The 25,395-nt window shown below is 48.8% G+C and overlaps 1 protein-coding gene across 2 annotated transcripts in view; it reads right to left on the bottom strand.

Moving 5' to 3' along the window:
• Positions 1-203: 203 nt before the first annotated feature.
• Positions 204-25,395, bottom strand: part of C1H1orf198 (chromosome 1 C1orf198 homolog) — a 33,364-nt gene continuing 8,172 nt past the window's right edge. Inside the window, exons 2-5 of one of the 2 annotated variants that reach the window (XM_023647799.2) lie at positions 20,210-20,260; positions 20,094-20,138; positions 6,811-7,362; positions 204-3,343 (exon numbers count right to left, since the gene is read on the bottom strand). In XM_023647799.2, the coding sequence (XP_023503567.1) occupies positions 3,287-3,343; positions 6,811-7,362; positions 20,094-20,138; positions 20,210-20,260 (705 nt within the window). In that variant the 3' untranslated portion in view covers positions 204-3,286. The remainder of the gene's footprint in view (positions 3,344-6,810; positions 7,363-20,093; positions 20,139-20,209; positions 20,261-25,395) is intronic. The other variant, XM_005602704.4, reaches the window with a different exon arrangement.

Below are 25,395 nucleotides of genomic sequence, written 5' to 3'. Positions count from 1 at the left end.
CCGTCCCTCTGCTGGGGGCCTGTGCATCGTGGTCACTGCTTCCCACAAACCTGCAGGGGGCCAGAGTCAGGACTGTGCAAAGTGGGCTTTTGGAAGAGGTTTCAAGCTGGCTTTAGCTGGTATGAATCTTTTTTTCTCTTCCGCGTTCAACAACAATCATTTTAATAGGCTTCCTGACTCCAGTAGAGGCTAAACTAGACACATTTTAGCATATTTTAAATGGCTTTATTAAAGGCTATTAATATAAAATACAACCAAGTTACAAGTAGTCAGTAAGAATTCTCACTTTTGAAAACGTGTATCAAAGAAAGGGAGGGACAAAGAAAGGGAGGCCGCCCTGACATCCACGTGGGGTGCAGCATGGGCTGTGACAGACCCCCGCTGTTCCCAAAGCAGGAAGCACTCTCAAACCCCGAGGGTTGGGGAGGGATCCCCAGGGGAAAGACCCGAGACTGGCTTCTGACTTTGTGGGGAAGATTTTACAAAATATAGTCACCCAAAGCAAGACACTGAATCCTTGAGCTGAATGCCAGGTGCAGAGAAGGAGAGGGGCGGAAATCCAAAACCACACATAGGCTTCAGCTAAAAAGTGTGCATTTTTAAAAATAATAAATATAAACTCCTGGTTTTAGAAACTCCATCCTGATACATGGGGAAAAAAGGGTGGCAAACACCAGAGCTTCGTTTTCCCTTACTTGGACACACCAAACATCGATTCCCAGGAGCCAGGGAAGGAACCATCTTTGCGTAGACGGCCCAGGTTAAGAGGAGGATCTGGGGTCAGGCAGGATGGAGACCCACAAGCATGCGTCCTCCAGCCTCCACTTGTCCCTCTCATACTCTTCCAGTTCCGAGAGCAGAGCAAAGCAACACGACTTGAGGACTCCCTCCAGGATTTGCCAAGTTTCGATCTTACATTTAATCTCAGGAGGCTGTACCATAGGAAATTTTAAACGCTGTTAGAAAAGATAACTAGGAACTGGCTCCGTGGCCGAGTGGTTAAGTTCGCGTGCACCGGTTCGGATCCTGGGTGCAGACATGGCACCGCTCATCAAGCCATGCTGAGGCGGCGTCCCACATGCCACAACTAGAAGGACCCACAACTAAAAATACACAACCATGTACCAGGGGGCTTTGGGGAGAAAAAGGAAAAATAAAATCTTAAAAAAAAAAAGATAACTAATAAACATGGCTGGGTACCCCACAGAGTACTAAAGGAGGCATAATCTTTGAACAATCCCTCCATCTCCCCAGCTCCCGGAGAACTTGCAGGTATTATTGGGCTTTATGAGAAAGTGGGAAAGAAATCAGAATTGTCTCCCCAAAGAACAGAGAGATCACCTCGGGCTACCTGGCCCAGGCCACAGATCTTCCCTCCCTGCTACACCAACACCAAGGAATGCACACTCACGTGTGCACATTTCTTTTTTTTTAAGGGATCCCGCTTTCAAGCAAGGGTTCTAAAACAGCCCTGTGCCCTCGAGGCCACCGGTGGATGCAGGCAGTAAGACCAGCTCTGAGGCTCAGCGGCTGATGGAAGGGGCCGCACCCTGCCGTGCTGTTCCAGCTGGGATTTCGGCTCCTTTCCCCTCACCACCATGCTAGAAACCTTTTTCCCCTTGCATGTTTCAACTGTACTTAAACGGTACAGAAAGAATCTGTATTTGCCACAATACGATCAGTAACCAAAGGAGGAAGGTCGAAGCCCAGACTCCAAGGGGCCAAAGGAAGCTTGGGGACATAACACAACTGGCAGAAACCAAACCCAAAGTTGGCTAAGCCACAGCTCTGGCAGAAACTTGCCTGGGGGAAAAAAAAAAAGTTGCCATGTGCTTTACCTTGGAGCCAGATAAAATATTCTGGAAATCATTTCAGAAGGTCCTGTGAAACAGAAAGGCATTTTGCAAAAGACACACGTTGATATTGAAACCAGATGCTCACTGGCAGGGCTGGCAGGGATTAAGGCTTCAGGTGAGGAGAACACAGTGAGAGGCAATGTGTGGATCACGTTTGGGCACATCCTGTAGGCTCACGCAGCTCAGGGGCCATCGGTCAGGGCAGAGGCTTCGCAGGGTAAGGCTCACACTCCTCCCCACCCCGCCCTGCCCCATCCCGTCTGGGGCAGGGGCCACCTCGCTCCCCCGGGCAGCCTCGGAGCCGCCTCCACTGGAGCAGCAGTGGGCAGTGAAGTCCAGCTCCAGGAGACGCTGCTGCTATGATCACCAAAGTCTCCAGGAGGCACTGCTGGGGCAATGCAGAAATGCAACACTTCCACTTCTGCTGACGGTCAGGGTTGGGGGAGGGTCCATTGTGACACAGTTTGACCAGTCCTTGGGATGAGGGACGTCCACTGCCCCTGCCAGTCTCATGCCAGAAGGCTCTAACACACCTAAGGAGAAGACCCCTGTCCTCCAGCAAATCTGCCATCTGCCTTTACCCCTGCAGAGGCCCAGGGCAGGGAATACCCAACCCCTGACGTAAGTAACAAGGAACTTCCAAAAGCAAACAAGTACAAACCCAAGAAAAGTGGTAGCCCTACAATCGCTAAATCTAGATACAAAATAATGAAAGTTAATACAAAACTTCTAAACATGCAGCTCTTCTTAAAGAATGATGAAGAGTTTGAATAAGTTTCAGGGCAGCTTAAAGACGACCTCTGCCATGTGTCAACAGTCAGTTTCCTGGAAATGACACAAGGGTGGAGGGCGGCACATGATGCGAGAAATGTGGCATCAGCAAGGGAAGCCCTGGACAGCGGGGAGCATCGGGCAAAAAGTCATGGGGGGCAAATCCTTCCATGGTCACAGCCAGCGCGCTGATGTCATTACTGCTAAGGACATCACTAACAGTCACCCATCAAAGTGACTCCATACATTTTAAAAAGGGAGGAGAGGAAGGAGAAAGATGGAAATCACTTTTATGATTTTTGTGACATGGCTGAGGTAACTCTTTCTCTGGGGGGTGGGGGCGGAATTGGGTGGCGCTGGAACAGAAGTTTTATTTATAAGATTTACTGAATTCCTAACAGTCTTTAAAAATTCCAAATGTAAAACTTCTGTTATCAAATCATTGAAAATAGCATATATATCTGGTCTTACCAAAAAGGGAAAAAACTGGAAATCTGAACAAGAAAATATTTACCAGTTTCCAAATGGTTAAGAAAAGAATGTACAGAAACCGGGAAAAGACACAGAAAATGCTGCCCTTTTCATCCTCCTCCGCCACGCCACTTTGGAAAACATCTTGGGGTTCTTGGTTTTATTTATTTTTTTTTGTCTAACCCATTTTACCAATTGTCCAGAAAATCAAATCCTGTCTTCAAGACGACATTACTTGAGCTGACCTGTGGAAGGGACAAAAACACCAAAGTAAGGCATGAGGGTTTTTTTAGTTACGCATAATCTAAAAACAGCATCTCATTTAAAATGACCCAAATGAAACAGCCTGCTTCCGTCTCAGAGGCTCCCTGACCTCAATTTGTCTCAGAGCTTGGAACCAGAAAATTAAATAAAATTCGACGCAAGCTGCACTCTGCCAGAATCCAACACTTGCCCCTGTCCAACCCCAGGCATGTCTGTGAGCAGCTGACAGACCCTACCTACAGACAAAAGGAGAAAAATGTATCATTTCTATTTCTGAATGACAGGCATGTTTAAATTTAGTCATCATGGACGAGAGAACAAGTTACAGAGACAGTCCTTCTAATGTAAAACTCACACGCACAGACAAAACAAAAAGAAGTTGCAAAGTTGAAAGAATGACAAATATGGGGAAAGGATGTAAAGTACTTCTTTCAGGTTATGTGGAAGGTTCTGGAGTGATTTTCCCTAATCCAGGGACATTCTGGTTTCCTACTAGTTTCTTAAATGTGGTGGTATTTCACTCTGCTCTGTGCACAGAAATCTATTCTTTCAGAGGATTTCATCCTCTCTCTCCAACCCCCACACAAACATTTCCCTGCTTCTTTTTACAATTAAGACTCTCACATTCTTTACATAAACGCTTCCATCAGCGGAAGACCCAACTGCAGAGTATCAGAGAAAGAGCCCTAGACAAGGACAGAGGCAAGCTGAGCAGCTCTGTAAGAAGGAGCCGATGGGCAGGAAGATTAGAGATACAAAACAAAGAGGACAGATGGGGCACGCACTAGAGGAGGCAGGAAAGGGAGGGGCCAAAAACGCTGCTTCAGATGCTGGGAAACCTGAAGGAGAGGACAGGCTGGAAGGCTGACATGGAGCTGACGGAAGGTGGAGGGAGTACCCATCACAGGGCTCCCTTTCTTCAGGAGGACAACTGATGAGGTCATCTGCTGACAGAGGCGTGGAAGCACCTGGAACCCCATTCCAGGAAACACCCAGAGGATGACCACAGCTCAACAACAAAAAAACACACCAATTAAAATTGGGCAAGGGATTTGAACAGACATTTCTCCAAGGAAGATATACAAACAGCTAACAAGCACATGAGGAGATGCTCAACATCACTAATCATTAGAGACATGCAAATTAAAGCCACAAAAAGACAGACACCATCTCACACCCACTAGGATCGCTGTTATCCAAAAAGGAAAAAGAAAACAAGAGTTGGTGAGGATGCGGAGAAACTGGAATCCTTGTGCACCGCTGGTGGGAATGTAAAATGGTACAGCCACTGTTGGAAAACAGCATGGTGGTTCCTCAAGAAGACAAACATAGAGTTACCATACGATGCAGCAATTCCTCTTCTGGGTATACCCCAAAAGAATTGAAAGCAGGGACTCGAACAGATACTTGTATACCCATGTTCATAGCAGCATTATTCACAATAGCCAAGAGGTAGAAATAACCCAAGGGTCCATCAACAGATGAATGGATAAACGAAATGTAGTAGGAAATACTCCAGTCACTAAAGGACAAATACTGTATAATTCCATTTCCATGAGGGACCTAAAGAAGGCAAATTCATAGAGACAGAAAGGAGAACAATGGTTGCTAGGGGCTGGAGGAGAAGGAATGGGGAGCTGCCAACGTTTTTCAAGATCAAAGAGTTCTGTGGATGGATGGTGGTGATGGTTGCAAACCAATATGAATGTATCTGATGCCACAGAACTGTATACTTAGTATTTTAAGGCTCATTTTATGCTACATATATTTAGCTACAATAAAACTTTTTCAAAGATACATTAAGGAAAAGAAAAGACAGCCAAGGAGACTGGATGGCCCTAACATGGAGAAAACCACATCCTGGGCTTGCCCAACAACAAGAGAGCCAGGAGCCCAATGGGGTGCACAGAGAGGTGGGGGACCAGGGGAGGAGAGCCGCTGAAGTATGCCTGCTTGCCTTGCCAGTAGGTCATGTCCCCCAGCTCCAAAATCCAGACCCAGTCCTCAAGAACGGGTCACTGGCTGTCTGGGCAGCTCCCACAGAGAAGGCCTAATATGGTTTGGAGCTGTGACAGCCCTGGGTGCAGAGCCTCCCAGGGGGTTCCTCTGAAAGCAGCAGGACTTGCAGGCTGCACGCACACTGAAGTGTTTGTTTAAAAGCAAGATCTCGCTCATCACTGTCTGGTCCCATCCCAAGGCCACAACTAGCGGGGAGCACACCCAGGAGGCCAAGAGGGACCCCTCATTTTCTTCCCTCTGGCTGTCCTCATTGGTGAGCAAGCTGCTCCCCGTTCCCAGCCCTTCCTCCCTCCTGCCCTCCCCCCAGCAGGACTCAGCCAGCATTCTGACCCATCCCGAAATGCTCTGAATGCCAGAAAGCATATCAGGGGAAATGCTGTCGTCTCCAAGATGGACAGGACATGGACCATTGTCTGTGGTCGCATCCAGTCCATGATTTTCCCCAGAAATGGTTCTCTCCCTTGTCTATTTCCAAAGGATAGCTTTGTTCATTATAAAACACTGCCTCAAAGAAGGTCCCCCTCTGAAATATGACTATTTATCTATATTTTTGGGGGTTTTGTGCAATCCTCCAACACTAGTTCCATTTAACATCATAATCAGACATCTTGTCTTCTCTTTGCTCACTCAATTTCTTAGGAAATGCAGACCAACTATAAAGACAATGGTCACCGCTCCCACAAAGAAACAGGAGAACATTCAGAGGCCGCTCATGCTATTTATTCTCGCGGAGTCCCTCTTTCCTCACGACACACTCTCCCTCACCCAGTGAGCCTCTCAGATCTTTCTCTTGCTTCTCCTCTATCCCCTAGAAAGAACTCCATTCTTTAGGACTCCTCTCTGGACCCCTATTCCGGCCCTGCTTTGAAATGAGTAGCTGCCAATCACTCCTTGAAGGAAGAGTCTCCTCTGGTCCCTGAGGACAAGCACGGCCACTCTTGGCAGAGGCTCTGGGGTCCCTGCTTCCTCCATGTCCCCATCAGACCACCCGCTGATCCCTTCCTCACTAATGCCCCAGCCAACGTTACAGGCCCCCCTGGTTCAGTGGGCATCCAAACCCCTCCCACACTGGCCGCCTCCTCCCCGTGAGACCCCCTGTTCACTGCCCCCTGCCCTCCCTTCCTGATCTGCCCCCACACACCTGGGGAAGGGCAGTGGGCATCTGCAACATAATCACATAACAGACTGACACTCATGGCACCAAGTTGGACTCACAAAACTTATCTCCTTGCATTTCTGTCAGTCACTGAGCTGCGTAACAAGCCAGCAGTCCTCACCCCGAAAGTCCTCCAAGGGCTGGGCAGAGAAAAGGAGGAGGAAGGGGAAGACGAAGAAAGCGTGGGCATCTGCGGCCCACCCGTCCCGTAGGAAGTCTCCCCAGGTCACTCCCGGAGGAGGGGGCCACCTGGCCTGAAGCAAGGCTACCCACCTGTGCAGGCATGGGTTCCGAGAACAGAGCATCCTCCACATCCTCCGCATCTTCCTGCCTGGCCTCTGGAGAGAGCAGCTTCCCCATGGGCTCAGAGCGGGTGGTTTCGTTCAAGGTGCTGGTGCAGGTCTGGACAGGCTGGGGCCTCTCGTGCTCGAGACTGATGCTGGGAAGGACACGCTGCTCCTGGCGGAGGTTGCTGGGCCTTTCCACTTTGACCTCCTTGTCCTTCAGGGCGGGGTCCTGCCGATAAGAGGCAGGCAAGACCTTTTCACCTTTCTCCATGGACTTGATCTGGCTGGGGGTCAGCGACTGGAACTCAGCCTCAGGCCCCTCGCCCCGGGACCGCTCTGCATTGATCTTCCAGAAGGATGCTTCTTCTTCCTTCCGGGTAGGACCCAGAGCGTCCAGGCTGGAGGACTTGCTGCCCTGGGAAGATCGGAGGGCCTGCGAGCCCTGAGAAACTTTGGAGAGTTGCCTCGGCTCGCTGGTGGCAGCGCCGCAGCTCGGCTCTTGGATGGATAAGGAGGCGATGCTGAACTCCATCTGACTCTACAGCCGGGACACAGGAAGGAAAAAAAAGAGAAAGCAATCTTATAATCAACAGAAACAGGTGTGCCAGCTCACACAACCTCCCCCAACAGCAATAACCATGGTTGTTGTCCATTTGCTGGAACCTCCTGTCTGTCCTGGGTGGTTATTTTTAGGACTGCCACCATGTACCTGAAACACAGCAGAAGCTTTGATACCAAGACTCTGTCACACTCTGAGCCACAAACAGTATCAAGACTCCTGAATCTTATGATGATGAAGGCCTCTCTGCTTGGTGAGCAGAGCACCCACTTGTCTCCTCAAGGGTGATTCCAGCACCTTCTGAGGAGGAGTTGCCTGGTGGGAGACTGCCCTCCATGGGAGGGTGATGAGTAAGGCTGCACAGCTCAGCCTAACCCAGCCCTCACCTCCAGGGCCTCTTCCCTCCCAACCTACAGAGGCGGACAATGGCGAAAGAAAGCCAACAGAGCCAGACCCTGCTCTCCTGGACTAAACCAAGAAAGTGAAGGGCAGGCCTGAGTACTGCTGTGGAGACCTGACCCTCCCCTTGTCCGAGACTCCATCTTCACGCCTGCCACGGACTGAATTGTGTCCCCCCACCAAATCCATATGTCAAAGCCCTAACTCCTAAAGTGCTGGTATTAGGAGCTGGAGCATTGGGAGGTAATAAGAGAGACGATCTCTCTCTCTACCATGTGAGGACCCAGCAAGCAGGTGGCCGTCTGCAAACCAGGAGGGGAGCTCTCACCACAAACTCACCACGCTGGTACTCTAATCCAGGGCTTCCCACCTCTAGAACCATGAGAAATAAATGTCTGGTGTTTAAGCCCCCTACAGTATTTGTTACAGCAACCTAAGCTGACCAAGATAGCACCTTGCTGCAGACATTTCCTCTTTAGACCCCCAGCAGGCCGGGCACAGCCCACAGCCCCGTATCTGAGTGCTCCAGAAACACTGTCCTGAGTCCGAGGCTGCCAGCCACGGTGACGTCTAAACATTGTAGTGCTGAGCTGTTCTGACCAACAGATCATCAGATGGAAACCTAAACCCCTTCCCTTTACAGCAGAACACACAGGAGAACCTCATCTCTCAAGCTCTGCAGAGAAAGCAACTTGCCATGTCAATCATTTCTAAAATCAATCTTGAAATTTCTCTTCCTTGTGACTTCTGCTCCCTCATACACCCCGTCGTCTTTGTTTTTTAATAAAAGTAACAAAACTACAATACAGCAAGTTTTTGAATTTGAAAAAAGAAGTAACAAATCATTCACAACCCTTCCCATAATCACTACTACTTTTCATATTTTTGTGTGTTTTCATACACATATTTTATGAGGTTGCAATTCTGTTATACATATTGTTTTGGGTATTGTTTTTTCACTGAATCATAAGCATCATCCATGGTGCGACATGGTCTTTGTAACCATTATTTTGAATGGGTGTAAAATTGGGTAGCTGCCCCATCATCTACTTGACCATTTTCTTATTATCTGACAATTTGCCAGGTCTAATCTTTGTTGTCATAATTAAGGTTGCCACGAACATCTTCACACACCTATAGCTCTCCCCGATTTGGAGTTAATTTCTTCAGATAGATTTCCAGAGGTGAAATATCCAAATACAAAAGGTTTCCACCTCTCTTTTTTTATGGTTCTAGATGCAAACCACCAAATTTGTCTTCCAGGGGCTGCCCAATTTCTAATGCCGAAGCTATATACTGGAGTAGCATTTTCAGGCACCGCTTCCTTATCATCACTGAGTATAATAATTTAAAACTGTATGTGCTCACTTACATACAAAACATGGTTCTTTATCACATTAATGCATATTCCTTCCCTTAATAAATTGTTGATTCAGGTCTTTTAGTTTTTACAAACAGCTCTCTCCTAGGACTCTCACCAGCGGGCACGGACGTGCTTGTCAGGGCAAAGATGAGAATCTTGCTTCTTCCACAGAAACTGCAGGCCCCGAACCCATAATGCTGCACATTCTCTCAGTCTGAGACTCTCCTAAAAGCCCGGATTCTGACGACCAGAGGTGTCCCCTCAAGGCTCAAAAGATGAGATGATGAGGTGAGGAAGGACTCAAGTTAAAATTGCAAGCACAGGCTGCCTTGAAGCTCAGTGTTACAAGAAATAAAACCCAAGAAAAAGACGTCCAAGCTCTGGCCCTGCCAGTGCTGTGGTTCAGAACGATGGAGATGACAGAGCACATCCAAGGCTTCAGGCATACTTCTTGTTGTTGTTGGGTTTTTTTCTTTTCTTCTTTCTACAAATGAGACAATGGATGTTTGGTGCAATTGATTAAATTATCCTAGGTCAGTCCAGTCCGAGATTGTGCAGCTGGAATTTCAACCTGGAACAAGAGACTCCAAGGCCTGAAGCCGTGCTGGCCATCACACACATATAAAAAGCCAGTGGCCACCAGGGACAACATCCATGGAAACACCGGAGAGCCTTGTACAGGCAGGATTTCTACAAGAATGTCAGTGACCTAGTTTGATTTTTAAAGGGCTGTTAATTGTTTTTTCACTTGAGGTCATATTGGCTGATAACATTGTGTAAATTTCAGGGGTATATTGCCATACTTCAGTTTCTGTACAGACTGCATCATGGTCACCACCAATAGTATGGTTTTTATGCGTCACCATACACATGTGCCCCTTTATTCCTTTCACCTTCTCCCCACCCCCTTCCCCTCTGGTAACCATTCATCTGTTCTCCTTATCTATGTGTTTGTTTATCTTCCACATACGAGTGAAGTCATATGGTATTTGTCCTCCTCTGCCTGACTTAAATCTCTTAGCAAAATACCTTCAAGGTCCATCCATGTTGTTGTAAATGGGACGATTTTGTCTTTTTTATGGCTGAATAGTATTCCACTGTAAATATATACACCACATCTTCTTTATCCATTCATCCGGTGATGGGCACTTGGGTTGCTTCCACGTCTTGGCTATTGTCAATAATGTTACAATGAACACAGCGGCGCATAAATCTCTTTGAATTGTTGATTTCATGTTCTTTGGATAAATAGCCAGTAGTGGGATAGCTAGATCATATGGTATTTCTATTTTTAATTTTTTGAGAAATTTCCATACTGCTTTCCATAGTGGCTGCACCAGTCTACATTCCTACCAGCAGTATATGAGGGTTCCCTTCTCTCCACATCCTCTCCAACATTTGTTACTTCTTGTCTTGTTGATTATAGCCATGCTGATAGGTGTAAGGTGATATCTCATTATAGTTTTGATTTGCATTTCCCTAATAATTAGTGATGCTGAACATCTTTTCATGTGCCTGTTGGCCATCAGTATGTCTTCTCTGGAAAAATGTCTGTTCAGATCCTCTGTCTACTTTTTGACTGGATTGTTCACTTTTTTGTTGTTGAGTTGTAAGTTCTTTATATATTTTGGAAATTAACCACTTGCTAGATACACGATTTGCAAATATTTTCTCCCAGTTGGTCGACTGTCTTTTTGTTTTGTTGACAGTTTCCTTTGCCATGCAGAAGCTTTTTAGTCTGATGTAGTCCCATTTGTTTATATTTCCTTTTGTTTTTCTTGTCTGAGTAGACATGGTACTTGCAAAGATGCTGCTATGACTGATGTCAAAGAGTGTCCTGCCTATGTTTTCTTCTAGGAGTTTTCTGGTTTCAGGTCACATTTAAGTCTTTAATCCATTGTGAGTTAATTTTTGTGTATGGTGTAAGATAATGGTCTACTTTCATTCTTTCACACGTGGCTGTCCAGTTTTCCCAATATCATTTACTGAAGAGACTCTCTTTTCTCCAATGTATGTCCTTGGCTCCTTTAAAGCACTATTTCTGAGTGAACCATTCTCAATACTCTGCATATTTCCAAATTCTACAATAGAATACAGGGAGATTATGGGCCTAGAGATGATGGTTTCTTTAAATAGGCAAATTGCTAAAAAATAGCTCGGAAGTGGGGACCAAGACTCAGAGAACAGAACTAACTTTGATCTGGAAATTATAGTGTAAGGAAGGCACTTAAAACTGAGCACTTCATCAAACCCCAGGCTTTTTTAGGATCAACAATTTCTCCAGTGGTGATCTCTGCTTAGAAGCCTCTGGAAGGCTAGGTTGAATATCTGTCTATGTGGAGGCAGCCGTGGGCCAGGCCAGGGATGCTGGGAAGAGTAGGCAGTCACAGTGGTTCCTGGTTGCTTCAGGGCTGCTGTCGAAAGGGCACCGAGCAGCACTCAGCTGGACGTGACATCCTCGAACAGAATGACAGAGGCTGTTCCCACGGCTCCCTGGACAACTGGAGACCACGTGACAGCTCCTCGGGGGAGGGTGTCACCTGTTAGAAGAGGGCCATGCTGACAGAAGCAGCTACGTGGTTTGGGGGGCTTTGGGGATAAAAATAAGGAAAACAGAACTCACAGAAGAAAAGAAGTTCTAGATGTTTGCTTCTAAGTCTCTTTCCCTCAGCATACATTGTTTTAGATTTTGCAAATAAAATAAGACTACAATCTCCCTTAAAAAACCAGTCCTCCTCGATCAGCTGAGCTGGTGCTGCGTCTCCTTCCTACTCCTCACCCCAAAGGACAAGAGGTTATTGTCCCTGACATACCTGTTGGGCAGGGGGCAGGGGAGGAAGGGAGAAAAGGAGCAAAGTGTCTTTTTTCTTGTCTGGGTCTCATTTTATTCAGCTCCAGGAACTCCAGCAAAAGTGGCCTCGACCAAGGCCATGTGTCCAGGACTGTGGCCCCCAGGGATCTCATTCTACCCTGGGGGTTACCTGTCAAGGTGCCTACGACAGACAGCACCAGAGAGAGGGAAATGCGGCTGCAAACTCATTTACAAAGACGCACAGTCGTGCGGGTCATATGCACGTGGCGCCTTCCACTTAGCTCCTTCTGCCATTTTACAGGAGGTTCTACTGTTTTCCCGCTTCCGAAACTCCACCCCAACCCAGCTTTCCTCTCTCTTGGCCATGCCCCTTCTCTCCCAGACCAGGGCTCCTCGTGGGCTGCCCCTGCTGGCTGTGTTTTCTCCCTCGGAGATGTCCAGGAGCTCCTCCGAGCCCCATGTCTACCAGACACCCAACCAAGATGCTTACAGGTACCTCCCACCTCCAGCTCCAAAACCAGTCACCCTCCTCCCCTTAAACCCCCTCCTCCTCTGTAAAGGGCAAAACCACCCAGCAGCTACCCAATCACAAACCTGGGCTTTTTTCCTTTTTAGTAAAAAAGGAGTAATAATCATTGTTACCCCATTGGACTGTTGTCAAGATTAAATGAACAATGTGCCTCAGGGTTTTAGCACAAGGCCTGACACACAGTAACTACTCAGTAAATGCAAACTACTTCCTTCTTCCCCTGAGATCTGCGTGGTCTGAGGTCAGCTAAGCTCCACCTCCATGATCACAAGCTATGGGGGCATCTGTAGTATTCTCAGTGGTTCCCTTCTGGCTCGGGCTCCTCTCGCACCTTCCTGGGGGCACCCAGGGTGTGGCACGTGGTACCTGTCAGCTGTAGCTGGACACGCAGGAAGTGTCTGCGCTTGGAATAAACAGCAGAGCTGGCATGAATGCTACTCTGGAGCGCATGCCCTCTGGGGGCACGGAGTCTGAGCTGCGAAGCTCCCCATGGGTATGGTGGCCGAGCCTTTGTCCTGTCCTGCCCTTTCCCTGAGCCTGTAGTTCTGGGACTGTTGGGAACTCTGACCTCCTCACCTTCTACCAGCCCTTTAAAGGTCATGCCATACCGGAGGTTCTGAGAGATGGGTGTGAAGGGGCCCTGGGCACCTCGGGGCCCTTCTGACCCTGGAATAGATCGGTGAGTCTGCCTCATGGAACTGATGGGATAGCAGGGGGACCACTTCTGGACCCAGCAATGAGAGCTGTCCCACCTTGATCTGGGGCCCAGCACAGGTACAGAGCCTGGCAGAGAGAAGGGGAGGAAAGTGGAAAGACAATGAACTTCCGGATGCAATTTTTTCACTTCTGGAAAAAAGTGTTTTTCCAGGTGGGAAAAAGAGCTCTTGGGAAAGGCGGTGAAGCCAGCCCCACCGCACAGCCCTGAGCAACACAGAGCAGGGGCCCCGGGAGAAGACACTGCGGGTGAAGAACAGCTGCTGGGTCAGACTCCAGCTTGTCCAGGCAGGAAGACGGCGTGGGGAGATTCAACTCGGTGGTCTTATGAGGTCTTTGAGAGGGGAGAGATGGGGGAATAAACAGGAAGCCCTGGCCCCTTGCAGAGATGCTGACAGCCCCACCCTGAATGCCCCAAGCGCTAGTCAAAGCCCCAGGGAAGATGTGCTAGAAGGATTTAGTCCCGACGAGCCGGGACTGGGCATCGGTCACCCACGTGGGGAACCGGGTCTCAGCCGGCCACGTCCGTTCTAAAAACAGAAAGACCACAACTGAGCCCAGTATCTATTTTTACGTCCCACTCACTGGAGAGGAATGTGTAATATTTCAGTAAAGAGGGAGAGCATGCAGCCAACACTAACTGTTTGGCTTGGCAGCCTCTGGCAGATCTAAATTGTTGAGACAAAGGCGGCAGAAACATTGTCAGAAAACATAATAGTTTAGTGGAGCAAATCCTAATAAATTCACAAAGCGTTTAACATCTATTCTCCCCACCTCCTCCTCCAAAGAAGAAAGAGGAGGAAGAAGACGGAAAGGTACTACAAACTTTTAGAATCTCAAAATTAGAAGAGACAACTTGACCGGGAAGAGACAGCATGACTCGGCCCCTGGAGATTGGGGACGTCAAACCCTCCAGGCCATCGGGGGACCAGCAGTGCCCGATGGACAGCCCACCCTTAATCCCAAGGCCCCCAACACGGACCAGGGCTGAACAGCTAAATATGTTACCAGGGAGGACGGGGAGCTAAAGAGCTGGGCAAACAAATGGATGAATCTTGCTCTGGTCCATAGTGCCCATCTGTCAGGCCCCACGGCAACGTGAGCCAGGAAACTACCAGAGACCCAATAGGTGGTGGATGTGCAGGGGCCCCGGTGCAGGGTTTAAGGTTAAGGGACAAATGATAGTCTCTGCCCTCCAGGGGTTTGCCATCTCACTGGGACAAGATGCACCCACAATCAATAAACACCCACAACACTAGTTGTGTTTTCATCTATCACAGTACTTCTCACAGGGAACACAGAAGAGGGACAATTCCAGAATTGCAGGACAGGGGTTATAAGCACGGCCCTGGGCACAGACGTCCAGCTCACATCCCTCGCTTTACGCCTTGGTCTGCTCATCCGTAAAATGAGTTGTTGTGAAGAATAAATGAGGAGATGAGCCCAAGATGCTCAGCACAGACTGGGGCATGTGGAGAACTGCTCAGCCGTGACTATGATTGGGAGAATCACTGGAAACTGGATTTGCGGGGGTCTGGAGGGCAGGTTGGACCTTCAGACGCTTGGGGTGGGGGGGTGATGAGCAAAGGCACTGAGGTAAGAAAGAGCATGGCCCCTGAGGCAGGACAGAACAGTGCCTGAGCGATGGCAGCAGGGGGCTGAGGGGGCAGTAGAAGAGACCTGAGGAAAGACCCCTGGGGCCACAGGGGCAGGGCTGAGGGTACTGACATGTCATTCTACTCACACAGAGAACCAGGAAAGGTCCAGAGCAGGGGACTGCAGGTCAGCTCTGGGTCTCAGGAGGGTGAGTTAGGGACAGCATGGGGGAAGGGAGGAAAGTGACTGCTGGGCAGAGATTGAGGGGTCCTGGAGAGGAGAGCCTGGGGGCCCCAAGTGGTGCAGGAACTACACTGTGATGGGGGCACAGGGCAGCCCCATGTTACCATGCTTCTCAGAAACTTCCGGCTGGCCGTGAGGATGGACAGCCAAGCAGAGCCACAGCTTGGAACCAAGGGAATCCTCTATGTGTATCCTGCTGGAACACCCTTCTGTTCCCCCGTGTGCAGGAGACACCTGCAAGCCACAGATGGACCCCAGTTCCAATCTCTCCTCGTCCATTCAACCTGCCAGTGATCGCCTTCCCTAAGCCCCCGTGTCCTGACCTGTGGCAGGAACAGTGATACCGACCTCCCCAGGGTGAGGAATGCAACATGTGTGCAAATCCCTGACGAGGGCAGAGCACCCAGGAGGCACTCATGTTCACAAGTACTCACTTCTCTTCCCGAGGAAGGGGCTGGAAGGCCCCCACTCTGGGAATGGTCTATACTGGCCCTTTGAGATCTTTTCATCCCAAAGGAATCAAGGAACCGGTCCCCACCCAGCCTACTTACTGTCTCCAGCTGAACGTCGGGAGAAGGCCTGGGGAAGATGGAGGAAAAGCCAGACAGCTTGGCGGAGGAAAGCAAGCGGGGGCTGGGGTGGGGTCCCCAGAGCCCAGACCCCAGCGCCAGGGCCTGACCTGCCTCCACAGGCAGTTCCTCTAAATTCCCCAGCCCAGACCGACTGGAGAATGCCAAGAATCCTCTCTGCTTCCAGCCTCCCCTCTCTGGTGCATTCCGAGTGCTGGGTTTTTTCCTCCAGAAACATCAGTAGCATGAGAGAGGAATTCACCACGGGGCCCCACGGGTACCCTCTCCCCCAGCACGCCTGCCAAGCCGAGAGTGGAAAAGATGACGACCATGACCACCCCCACAGGCATGGACAGGCAGCTCTCCCTCTGAGCCCCCTTCTGTGATGGAATTGGTCAGAGTAGCAGAGGCACCGGGCTGGAGCAGCCTCAGAAGGAAGGAAGAGGCCCAGGTAGGGAGGGATGGGCTGGGACACTGAGCAGGACTGAAGAAGCAGGTGCCTAGCTGCTACACCAAGACCACTCTGGGCTCGCTGGGCCATCAAGGGCTCTCCTGACCAGAGCTGCGCTTGACTGGGGCAGCGACTCCAGGTCCCAAGCACAGCACCAGTTCATTCTCTGCAGGTGGAACCACCAAGCCCGGCCTCAGGAAAGAGGCCATACAGAGGTGCGGCAATTGGGCAAGGAACCCAAATCCCCAGGATTCTTAGCTCCGCCCCCAACAGTCGTGACCTGGGGTCAGGCTTAGCTTGGCCTCAGCAGATCTGATGATGGGGGGGTGAGAAGTCAGAGCTGAGAAAGAGCTGGGCACTCAGCTGACCCTCATTAAATGTCTGTTAACCTGAAGAGCTGGAGGAAGGCATAAGATTCTATCTACCAACATGTGTGTAAGTACGTGTTAAGTGAATGGAGAAAATGACTGAAAGAATGATTGTGCGGCTAAGGCTTTTCTCCTACGTGAGTTTTGCCACCAAATGCAGCCATCTCCTCCCTGGGCTGTTTTTTGAGTGCAGAAGTGTTTACTCATCTCTGCGTCTTAAGTATGATGTCTAATACAGAGGGGATGTATAATAAATCTCCACTGAATTTTTCAAAAAATCAGTGGATGATGTCATAAGGCAGAACATAGAATGGTGGCTGCCCAGAGCTGGGGGAGGGGATGGGGAGCTGTTTACTGGGGACAGAGTTTCAGCTGTGCAAGATGAAAAGAGTTCTGTGGATGGATGGCAGTGATGGTTGCACAACCATGTGAACGTGGTTAATGCCACTGAACTGCACGTTTAAAAAGGCTAAGATGGCAAATTTTATGTTATGTGTATTTTACTACAATTTAAAATTTAAAAACAAAGCAATAGATGATGGATAAACAATCGCATGAAATGACCTGGCGTCACAGATGCCAGGGTATGGAATCTTAGATAAAAAATGGTTACAAATTCTCGGCAACTCTCCTTCAAGAGCTGAGACCTATTTCCTTACACCTTGAATCCGGGCTGGACTGTGCCTCGATGTGACCAGCAGAACAAAGCGGAAGCGACACTGTGCGATTTTCAGAGGGCTTGCAGGCTTCCACTCTTGTGCCAGGGAATTCTTCCACCACCACAGGAAGAAGGCCAGGCTGGCTCGTTGGACATGTGGCCTGGCTGACGGCCAGCACCAACCAGATACGGAAGTGAGGTTATCTTAGAGCAGCCGGCTGCCATTGGGCTGTCAGATGACACGGGAGCCATCCTAGGCAAGGCCAAAAGAAGAACAGCCCGGCTGAGCCCTCCCAGGCTGCTGACCCACAGAAGCATGAGCAAAACAACGGCTGCTTTAAGCCATGAAGTTGTGGGGTCATTTGTTATGCATTAGCAGATTGATAGAAGGAGGACAAGAAACAGCATCTGAGTCTCCAGTCCTGCACTTGGAGATGGAGGCCACCCAACCCTGGCTAAAGCCACCTCCTGTTTGCAGCTCTCCAAAAAGGTTCTTATCAGGCTTTAAGCCCCAAGGAACAAGGTGACAAAGCCCGGGAAGCAGGGAGGTAGGGCTTGGAGCTTAAGGCTTGGGAGGTGTGAGTGGTGGGACTTCTGAGAACTCGAAATTGACTCGTGAAGACAGAGTAGGTTTGATGAGCTCCTCTGCTCTCTGGGATGCCGTCATCCTGCCTCTGCAAAGTTCTAACGCTAAACTACATAAGTCTGACGCTGAGAGATCAAACTGAAAGGTGAGGACACATAGCGAGCCCACCAGTTCCTGAAAGCTGCTGCTTCCCTCATTGAAAGGGAACATGAAATGGGACTGAGAACTCTGAGCCACAAAGACAATGCCTTTTACTAAAAGGATGCAAGTTAAGATGGTCAGCATATTCTGACCTGGCTTTATTGAGCCTTCTCAATATACCAGGTTCCTAAGGGACCTGGCTAGGGGGCTGTGGACACACAGCACCGGCACATGTGTGATTCCCACTGGACCCTATCAGTTCTTGTTCCCAAGGCCTTTCCCAGGCACTGTTCCCCACGCCAGCCCTAGGACCTGAGCCCATCTCAGCAGCCGCCCAGACGCTGCCCCATCCTTGTCCCAGAATGTCATCTGCAGCAAGTTATAATAGATGAACGTCCTGCCCCGCAAACAGCTGATTCGGGAACATTTAACAAGGTAAATTCTGAAGAGAGCCGGTATTCTCATGGGGCACACGATGGACTTGGGGCTTAGAACATTCTAACTATTTTGACTTCTCTGTGCCTTTATCACTGTGATACCATCTAATACAGGGTCCAGTCCAGGAAAATCTGTGCTGCTTTCTGGGCCACTGCACCCAAGCTGTCCCTTCCCAAACCACAGAGCACCTACTTGCCTCTTACTACGAGGTTTCACCCACGGGATCACTGGGAGGCCATATGAGAGGAATATGGAGGGCCCTGGCTGAATGCCAACGCGATGATGTACTTCCTACCCATCTACAACTTCCTGCACGATGTCACTAGACAAGGGCTTCGTTGCCGGATTTAGGAGCTACTGTTATTCCAGGCTGCTCCTTGAAGGCTAGCTATCCTTCACTGTCTCCCACCCCAACCTCAGCCACCCCTTCCCCCAGTGTCCAGATGCCTAGGGAGACTCCAGCTTCCGGTCACGCCATTTTCGCTCACCCTGCCCTCTGCACAGACTGAGGTTATTCATCAGCAGTGGAAATAAAACATAGCACATGTGGGATGCAGAGGTTGGCCTCTTGGTTTTAGGATGTTAGGAGCCCATGCAGCGGTACAATGAAGGCAGAAGGTCCCTGTGCTTGCTGGATGAACCTGTTCCTCCGAATCGAGGCCATGTACTCTCACAACCAACTTTTAACACTAATTGAGACTCGCCTCAACCGTCACAGGCATCACCTAGCCTGGGGCCGTCAGCACTTTCACTAAATGCTGCCTGTGTGCAACAATGCCAGCTGTCCTTCCTCATCTGAACCCTGGTCAAATATCTCATTTTAAGACACAGGGCCCCAGGTAAGGCCTTTCAGGCCTCCGGAGACTGACCCCCTCATTGCCTTGCCCCACTCTGACCCTCCTCCTCCCCCCAGGCCCCCTGGCTGCCCACTTCTGCTGGGATGAGCAACTGCGGGACAAGTGAAAAGCCAAGAAATAAGCCTCTTCAAGTATCAGTGCTTGAAATCCCTGATCTGACTCAAGTCTAAGCCCTATTCCAGGCACGCAGTCGTCTTCCTCACCCCCATTATGGAAAGACACCTTCCAAAACACAGCACTGAATGTTCTAGAATTCAGAGAATCCAAGGAAAAAATTCCTTCTTTTTCTTGGATTAGAGACACCTGCCCTTTGGTCACTTAGCTGCTTGTTAACGCACTTCTACTGGGGCGACTGGGGAGGAGGTGGGAAACGAAGTGAGTTAAGCTTGATATTCATAAGCAACTCTGGCAATAATAATAATAATGATAAGTGAATGACTAGGAAACTAGAGTTAGCATTCCAAGTTGGGCTGTATTAGCTACTGCACCGGTATGTGTATCCAGGGGCTACTTCTGCTTCACATGGTACACAGAGCAGGCTCTCCCTCTTCTCTTGCACGTTCAGGACTCTCGCCCATAGAGCTGACTCTTCCAGGCAATTCTGACAGATCTGCAGTCTTGTCTCTGCCACTGTGTCTCCCTTGTCCCCACATCTACCCAGCTTCCTGTCCCTGTTGTCCTTCTGATTTCATTTTAATAAAAGCAGCTATACTGGGCCTCCCTCCGCCCTCACCAAAAAGAGCCCCCTTCAACGCTTTGCCTTTGGAGCACCCCCACCAAGGTCTAAGTGGTGGTGGGTGGAGGCAGGAGCAAAGAAAGGGCCCCTGACGGGCCTGAGCCTGCCAGTCAAAGGGCATCACTGGGCCCGGCTGATGATACTGACGACTGCTTTCAACTCCACTGCCACCCCACACACACCAGTTTCCTAAGTCACCACAGTTCTCTCCCCTCCACCTCTCCTTGTCCGCCAGCAATGGCCACATCACCTGCAGCCAGGCAGTGGGGCCGCTGTCTTCCGAGTCCACCAGATGCTGAAAGAGAAATAGAGAGCGATGCAACTCTTTTAAAAACGACAAACAAATCTAAATTTAATCCAACTTACCCTTGTTTCCCAGGAGAAGGGGGCAGAGTGCTCATCTTGCCAAGTTATGTCCTGAAATAAAAATTCAAGAATAAATCTGAAATCCCCATCCAAACATACCCCATGCAAACATCCACCCCAGGCCACGGGGGATCCAAAACTTAGGAATAGCCCAACTCCCGGCTCAAAACAGGCCTGATGCTGTGACGCTATGCCGAGAATGTGCCCACCTGCTCAGGCTGGCTTCACCCTCACCTTGCTGGCTGATGCTGCCAAGCACGCCCCTCCCATCAGACAGACACCTGACAAATGCCTGGGGGGCCCATGGCAGACTCCATGATAGACTCTGAAAGAAAGGGAATAGGGCCGCATGGGCGCAGGTCTCAGCCCTGCCAGTGATCAGCCATGTGGCCATGGGAAGATGACTTTGCCTTTTGAGCCTCAGTTTCCTCACCTGTAAAAGGAGAATTGCACTTGCCTTGCAGGGTTGCTGTGAGGATTCAATGAGGTGACATATGAAAAGAATGTCAGGCAATAATCTGCCAGCCAACGCCAATCCATCTGAGCCCTGCACCCTTCCCTATGTGCCTCCCAGAGATCTGAAAGGCAGTGATCAGCAAAATCAATGGAGAAAATGCCAGTTTAATGCAAGTGCTTAATTATAATGAGAACTCTGAAATCACTCCGCAGCCTCTAACAGCAGAACGCGACAGAAAGAGCCCTTCAGAACAGTCTCTGAGAATTTGATCTTGGATCCACTGTTTTGTTCATTGGCCTAAACAAACGACCAGAGAAGTGGCCTTTCCTTGGCGACCCCTCTAACCCCCAGCTGTCTTCCTGTGCTGGCAAATGTCTCATGTGCGCCCAGCTTCTACTGGGGATCATATTTCCTAAACCAAAGATTGGGACACACTGGGCGATACAGACTGAAAATGGGATAAAATATTTTAAATTGAGACTGTCCTTCCATAAAGTACTTCCCACCCAGAGGTACTCCCCGCCCCCAAGGAGGTTAGCTGGCTCCCCACTCCTCGACAAGGCAACAGGCTGCTTCCTGCAGAGCCCACTTCATCCCCAGCCTCAGCCTCTGAACTGGTCTGCATGTCTCCTGTCACTCCTGGCCATCAGTCAAAACTTTAAAAATGAGAAGGAATGTGGCCACTGCCCTCCCATTTGGAATTTCAGTTAGACCCAAGTCACTTCTCAATTTACAGACTCTGCCCTTCCAAAAATGGAAATGGGCTGCCCGGAGGAATGTGAATTAATTAAGCCTTCATGAAGTCACCGGGCAGAGGCTGGAGGCCCAGCCTTCAGGGGCACGGGGGCTCCTGTGTCCATGTCCCTGTGCGTTTGTGGGGGAGGAGAGTGTAGTTGAGCTAAATGACCTGAAAGTCCCTACAATTCTATGATCTCAGGGCCCTCTAAGTTCCTCTTAGAAGTAACAAAACAAGAAGGACTTTGTTTGCAGATGGGTAAAATAAAGGAGGCCAAAGGAACGAAAATATCGTTTATTCTAGATTTGGATCAGTGGGAAAAAAGGAAAATCAACTGGCAAATGTGCTCCTTCTATCCCAAGGTAGGACAGCCCAGTGGGCACCTCAGTGGACAGAGGAGGTATGCTGGGCAGGCAGACACAGAGAAGGGAGCAGGGCGAAGGGCAGGGCAGGCCAGGGCTGGACTCTCCTTATTGTGTGATACGATCCATCTTCTAAATGTTAATTATGCAGCTTGAGTCTCTCTGAAAGATTAAAATAATAAGGCTTTTGGCTTTGCAAGGTGAATGAATGTAAGACTCTGAGGAACGAAGATTTAGCCTGGAGCTTAGTGAGCTCACTCTGCAGTGGCTGCAGCCCATATAAGCCAAAATTCCGAGGGGGTCGTCGAAAAAGAGAGGGTCACACTGTGATTTCTCCCCAACTTGGTGTCAAGTCAATGGTCTTTTGTTTGCTCCGGCAAGAAACTGAGTCAAGGGGCAAATTCCTTAGATGTCTGCAATTCTGAGCTCATGAAAAGTAATAAAACGCTTAACAAAAATAAACATGCCAAACAAAAATGTGATTGAAGCTCTGATGTCAGCCGTTGGCTGCACACTCCAGCCACAAAAAGCATTGGCAGCAAGAACAGGCTCCCTAGGCAGTTGGATGCAAAATGGCATCAGAATTGCAAAGTGGTAGCACACGCATGTGTGCAGGCACACACGCACACACAGTGCCATCTTTCTTCTACTCCCACGATGACCAGCAGACAACCAAACCGTGGCCAGGCAGATGCTTGTGGACAACCACATACGCTTCTGTGGGGTGCCTGGAAGGCTCCCCCCACCTGCCTCCCTGGCTCCCAAGAGCTGAAACCATCAAAGCACCAAAGCACATCTGCTACTTAGACCACAGGACACCACCGGGTGGGCTTCATTTTGGCCAAAAGTTATCCTCAGAGTCAAATTCCTCTCCATAAGGGGCATCCAGATCAAGGGCCACACCGAATCTCTCTGGACACGATTTTTGCTCTGGAGCACAGCACAGGAAGGAACCTCAGGTTGCCAAATCCCAAAGGAGAAGGCCAAAAATCAGCCGGGAAGCCAGTGAGGGCCACGGGGCACACAACCCCTGGCAATTATCAGAGGCCAGCGCAACATGTGGGAGGCTCTGCTGGTCTCCACCTGGCTCCAGGACCCAGAATGGATGGGCACCAAGGCCCTGAGCTCTCACTCTTATCTGGGAAATGTTCACCCAATACAGTGTCACCTCCTGAGGGAAATAGTATTTCTTAAAAAATAAGAACACACATTCTCTGCCCCTGGTACCAGAACGTCTACTAGCATGAAAGTTCCAGCACTTACTACTCGATTATTTGATAAAGAACAGATGCCAGAGTGTTTTAAGATCTCTGGGGGCCCCAGACATTTTACTTTTGGAGGCTGCAACCAGCCGTGAGCTTGAGCAGGTTTGCACCAACTCATGAGAGCTGACTGTGAAATTTTTAGGAAATTTTCAAACCTGTTGTGAAACATAAACTGTTATTAAAAGTTAAATTATACAAATTCATAATTAAATACATTGTATTAAAAACAAAAGTAATATCGTTCACACCCATGATGACTATTATTAAAAAAACAAAAAATGGGGCTGGCCAGGTGGCATAGTGGTTAAGTTTGCACATTTTGCTTTGGCAGCCCAGAGTTCACGGGTTTGGATCCCTGGCACAGACCTACACACTGCTCCTCAAGCCTACATGCAAAATAGAGGAAGACTGGCACAGATGTTAGCTCAGGGCCAATCTTCCTCAGGAAAAAAAAAAGAAAGGAAGTAAAATGACAAGTGTTGGTGACGATGTGGAGAAACTGGAACCCTCAAACGTTGCTGGTGGGAATGTAAAATGGTACAGCCAGTACAGGAAACAGTGTGGCTGTTCCTCAAAAAAAACTAAACACAGAATTACCATTTGATCCAGGAATTCCATTCCTAGGTATACAGTCATGCGCCACATAATGATGTTTTGGTCAGTGACAGACTGCAGATACAATGGTGGTTCCACAAGACTAGTACCATACAGCCTAGATGCATAGTAGGCCACACCATCTAGGTTTGTGTAAGGACACTGTACGATGTTCCCACAATGACGAGATCACCTAATGACGCATTTCTCAGAACGCACCCTATCTGTTAAGTGACACGTGACTGTATAGCCAAAAGAATTGAAAGTAAGGACTTGAGCAGATCCTTGCACGCCAGTGTTCACTGCAGCTTTATTCACAATGGCCAAGAGGTAAACACAACACAAATGTCCATCAACAGATGAATAAACAAAACGTGGTATACACGCACAACGGAATACCACTCAGGCTTAAAAAGGAATGAAACTCTGACACATGCTACAACACGGATGACCCTTTAAGATGCTATGCTAAATGAAATATGCCAGTCACAAAAGGTCAAATGTTGCACGATCCCACTTATTTGAGGTATTTAGAATAGGGAAATTCACAGAGACAGACCGTAGACTAGAGTTTACTAGTGGGGAGGGAGGAATGAGGAATTATTGTTTAATGGATACAGAGTTTCTGTTTGAGGTGATGGTAAGGTTCTAGAAATGGATGGTGGCGTCGGCTGCACAACACTGTGAATGTACTAAATGCATGCTTAAAAATGGTTAGAACGGTAAATTTTATGTTATGTATATTTCAACACAATAAAAAAATCTGAAAAGACTACATACTGTATGATTCCAACTATATGACATTCTGGAAAGGGCAAAATTATGGAGACAGTAAAAAGGTCAGTGGTTGCCAGGGGTTAAAGGGAGGGAGGAATGAACAGGCAGAGCACAGAGAATTTCTAGGGCAGTGAAATACTCTATACAATATTGTAATGATGGACTTTTCTCAAGACCCATAGCTGGTACAACCCCAGTGTAAACTATGGACTTTGGGCCATAACCATGCGTCAATGTTAAGTTCATCCATTGTAACAAATGTCCCATTCTGGTGGGGGATGCTGATAGAGGGGGAGGCCGTGCACGTATAGGGGTAGGCAGTGTGTAAGAACCCTCTGTACTTTCACTCAGTTTTGTAAACTGTTCTAAAAAATAAAATTTATTTGTCAAAAAAGTGTGCCCCCCCCCGAAAAACCCCACAAAGGTGATAATACTCAAAACTCATCATTTTCTAATTACCTTAGTACATTTTGCTCTTATCTATGCTTTTGAGGTTATTTACCTCTACCCCATCTGCAAGATGTAAAGTGCATCGAGAACACACCACAGGGGTGGTCCTGCACCTCCCTGCCTGGCTCCGGTTCGGTGAGTCCCAGGGGGGATGGCAGGAGGCCCTTGAGGAGCAACTGCTCCTCTGCAATCAGCAGGCTACGCATCAGGGCTGGGCCCCCTCACGCCCCCCCCCCCCGAGCCAGATGTTAACCATTTACCAACACCACCTCAGCCTGCAACCAATATCAAACACACTGAAATTCACCCCATTCTACATTAAATGTAATTTTTATTATTAAATTTTAGAAGGATTTGGGTACTTTTGCTGTTGAAATTATTTGGTTATAAGTAACATCTATAATTGGTTATGGTTTCTCTGTAAAAGTCATGACCAGTCTAAAATGAGAACCTCTGGTCTTAAAATTCATTTCAAATGTGACATTTTCTAAATATTAATCTTTCCTCTTAAGCTGTCGGGAGACTACTGAACATTAATTCTTTAT

Source organism: Equus caballus, chromosome 1 (genome assembly GCF_041296265.1).
Source record: "Equus caballus isolate H_3958 breed thoroughbred chromosome 1, TB-T2T, whole genome shotgun sequence".
In the NCBI taxonomy this organism is placed as follows: Eukaryota; Metazoa; Chordata; class Mammalia; order Perissodactyla; family Equidae; genus Equus; species Equus caballus.
Note: the sequence above shows the minus strand (reverse complement) of the source record. Positions and strands in the feature narration are given on the sequence as shown.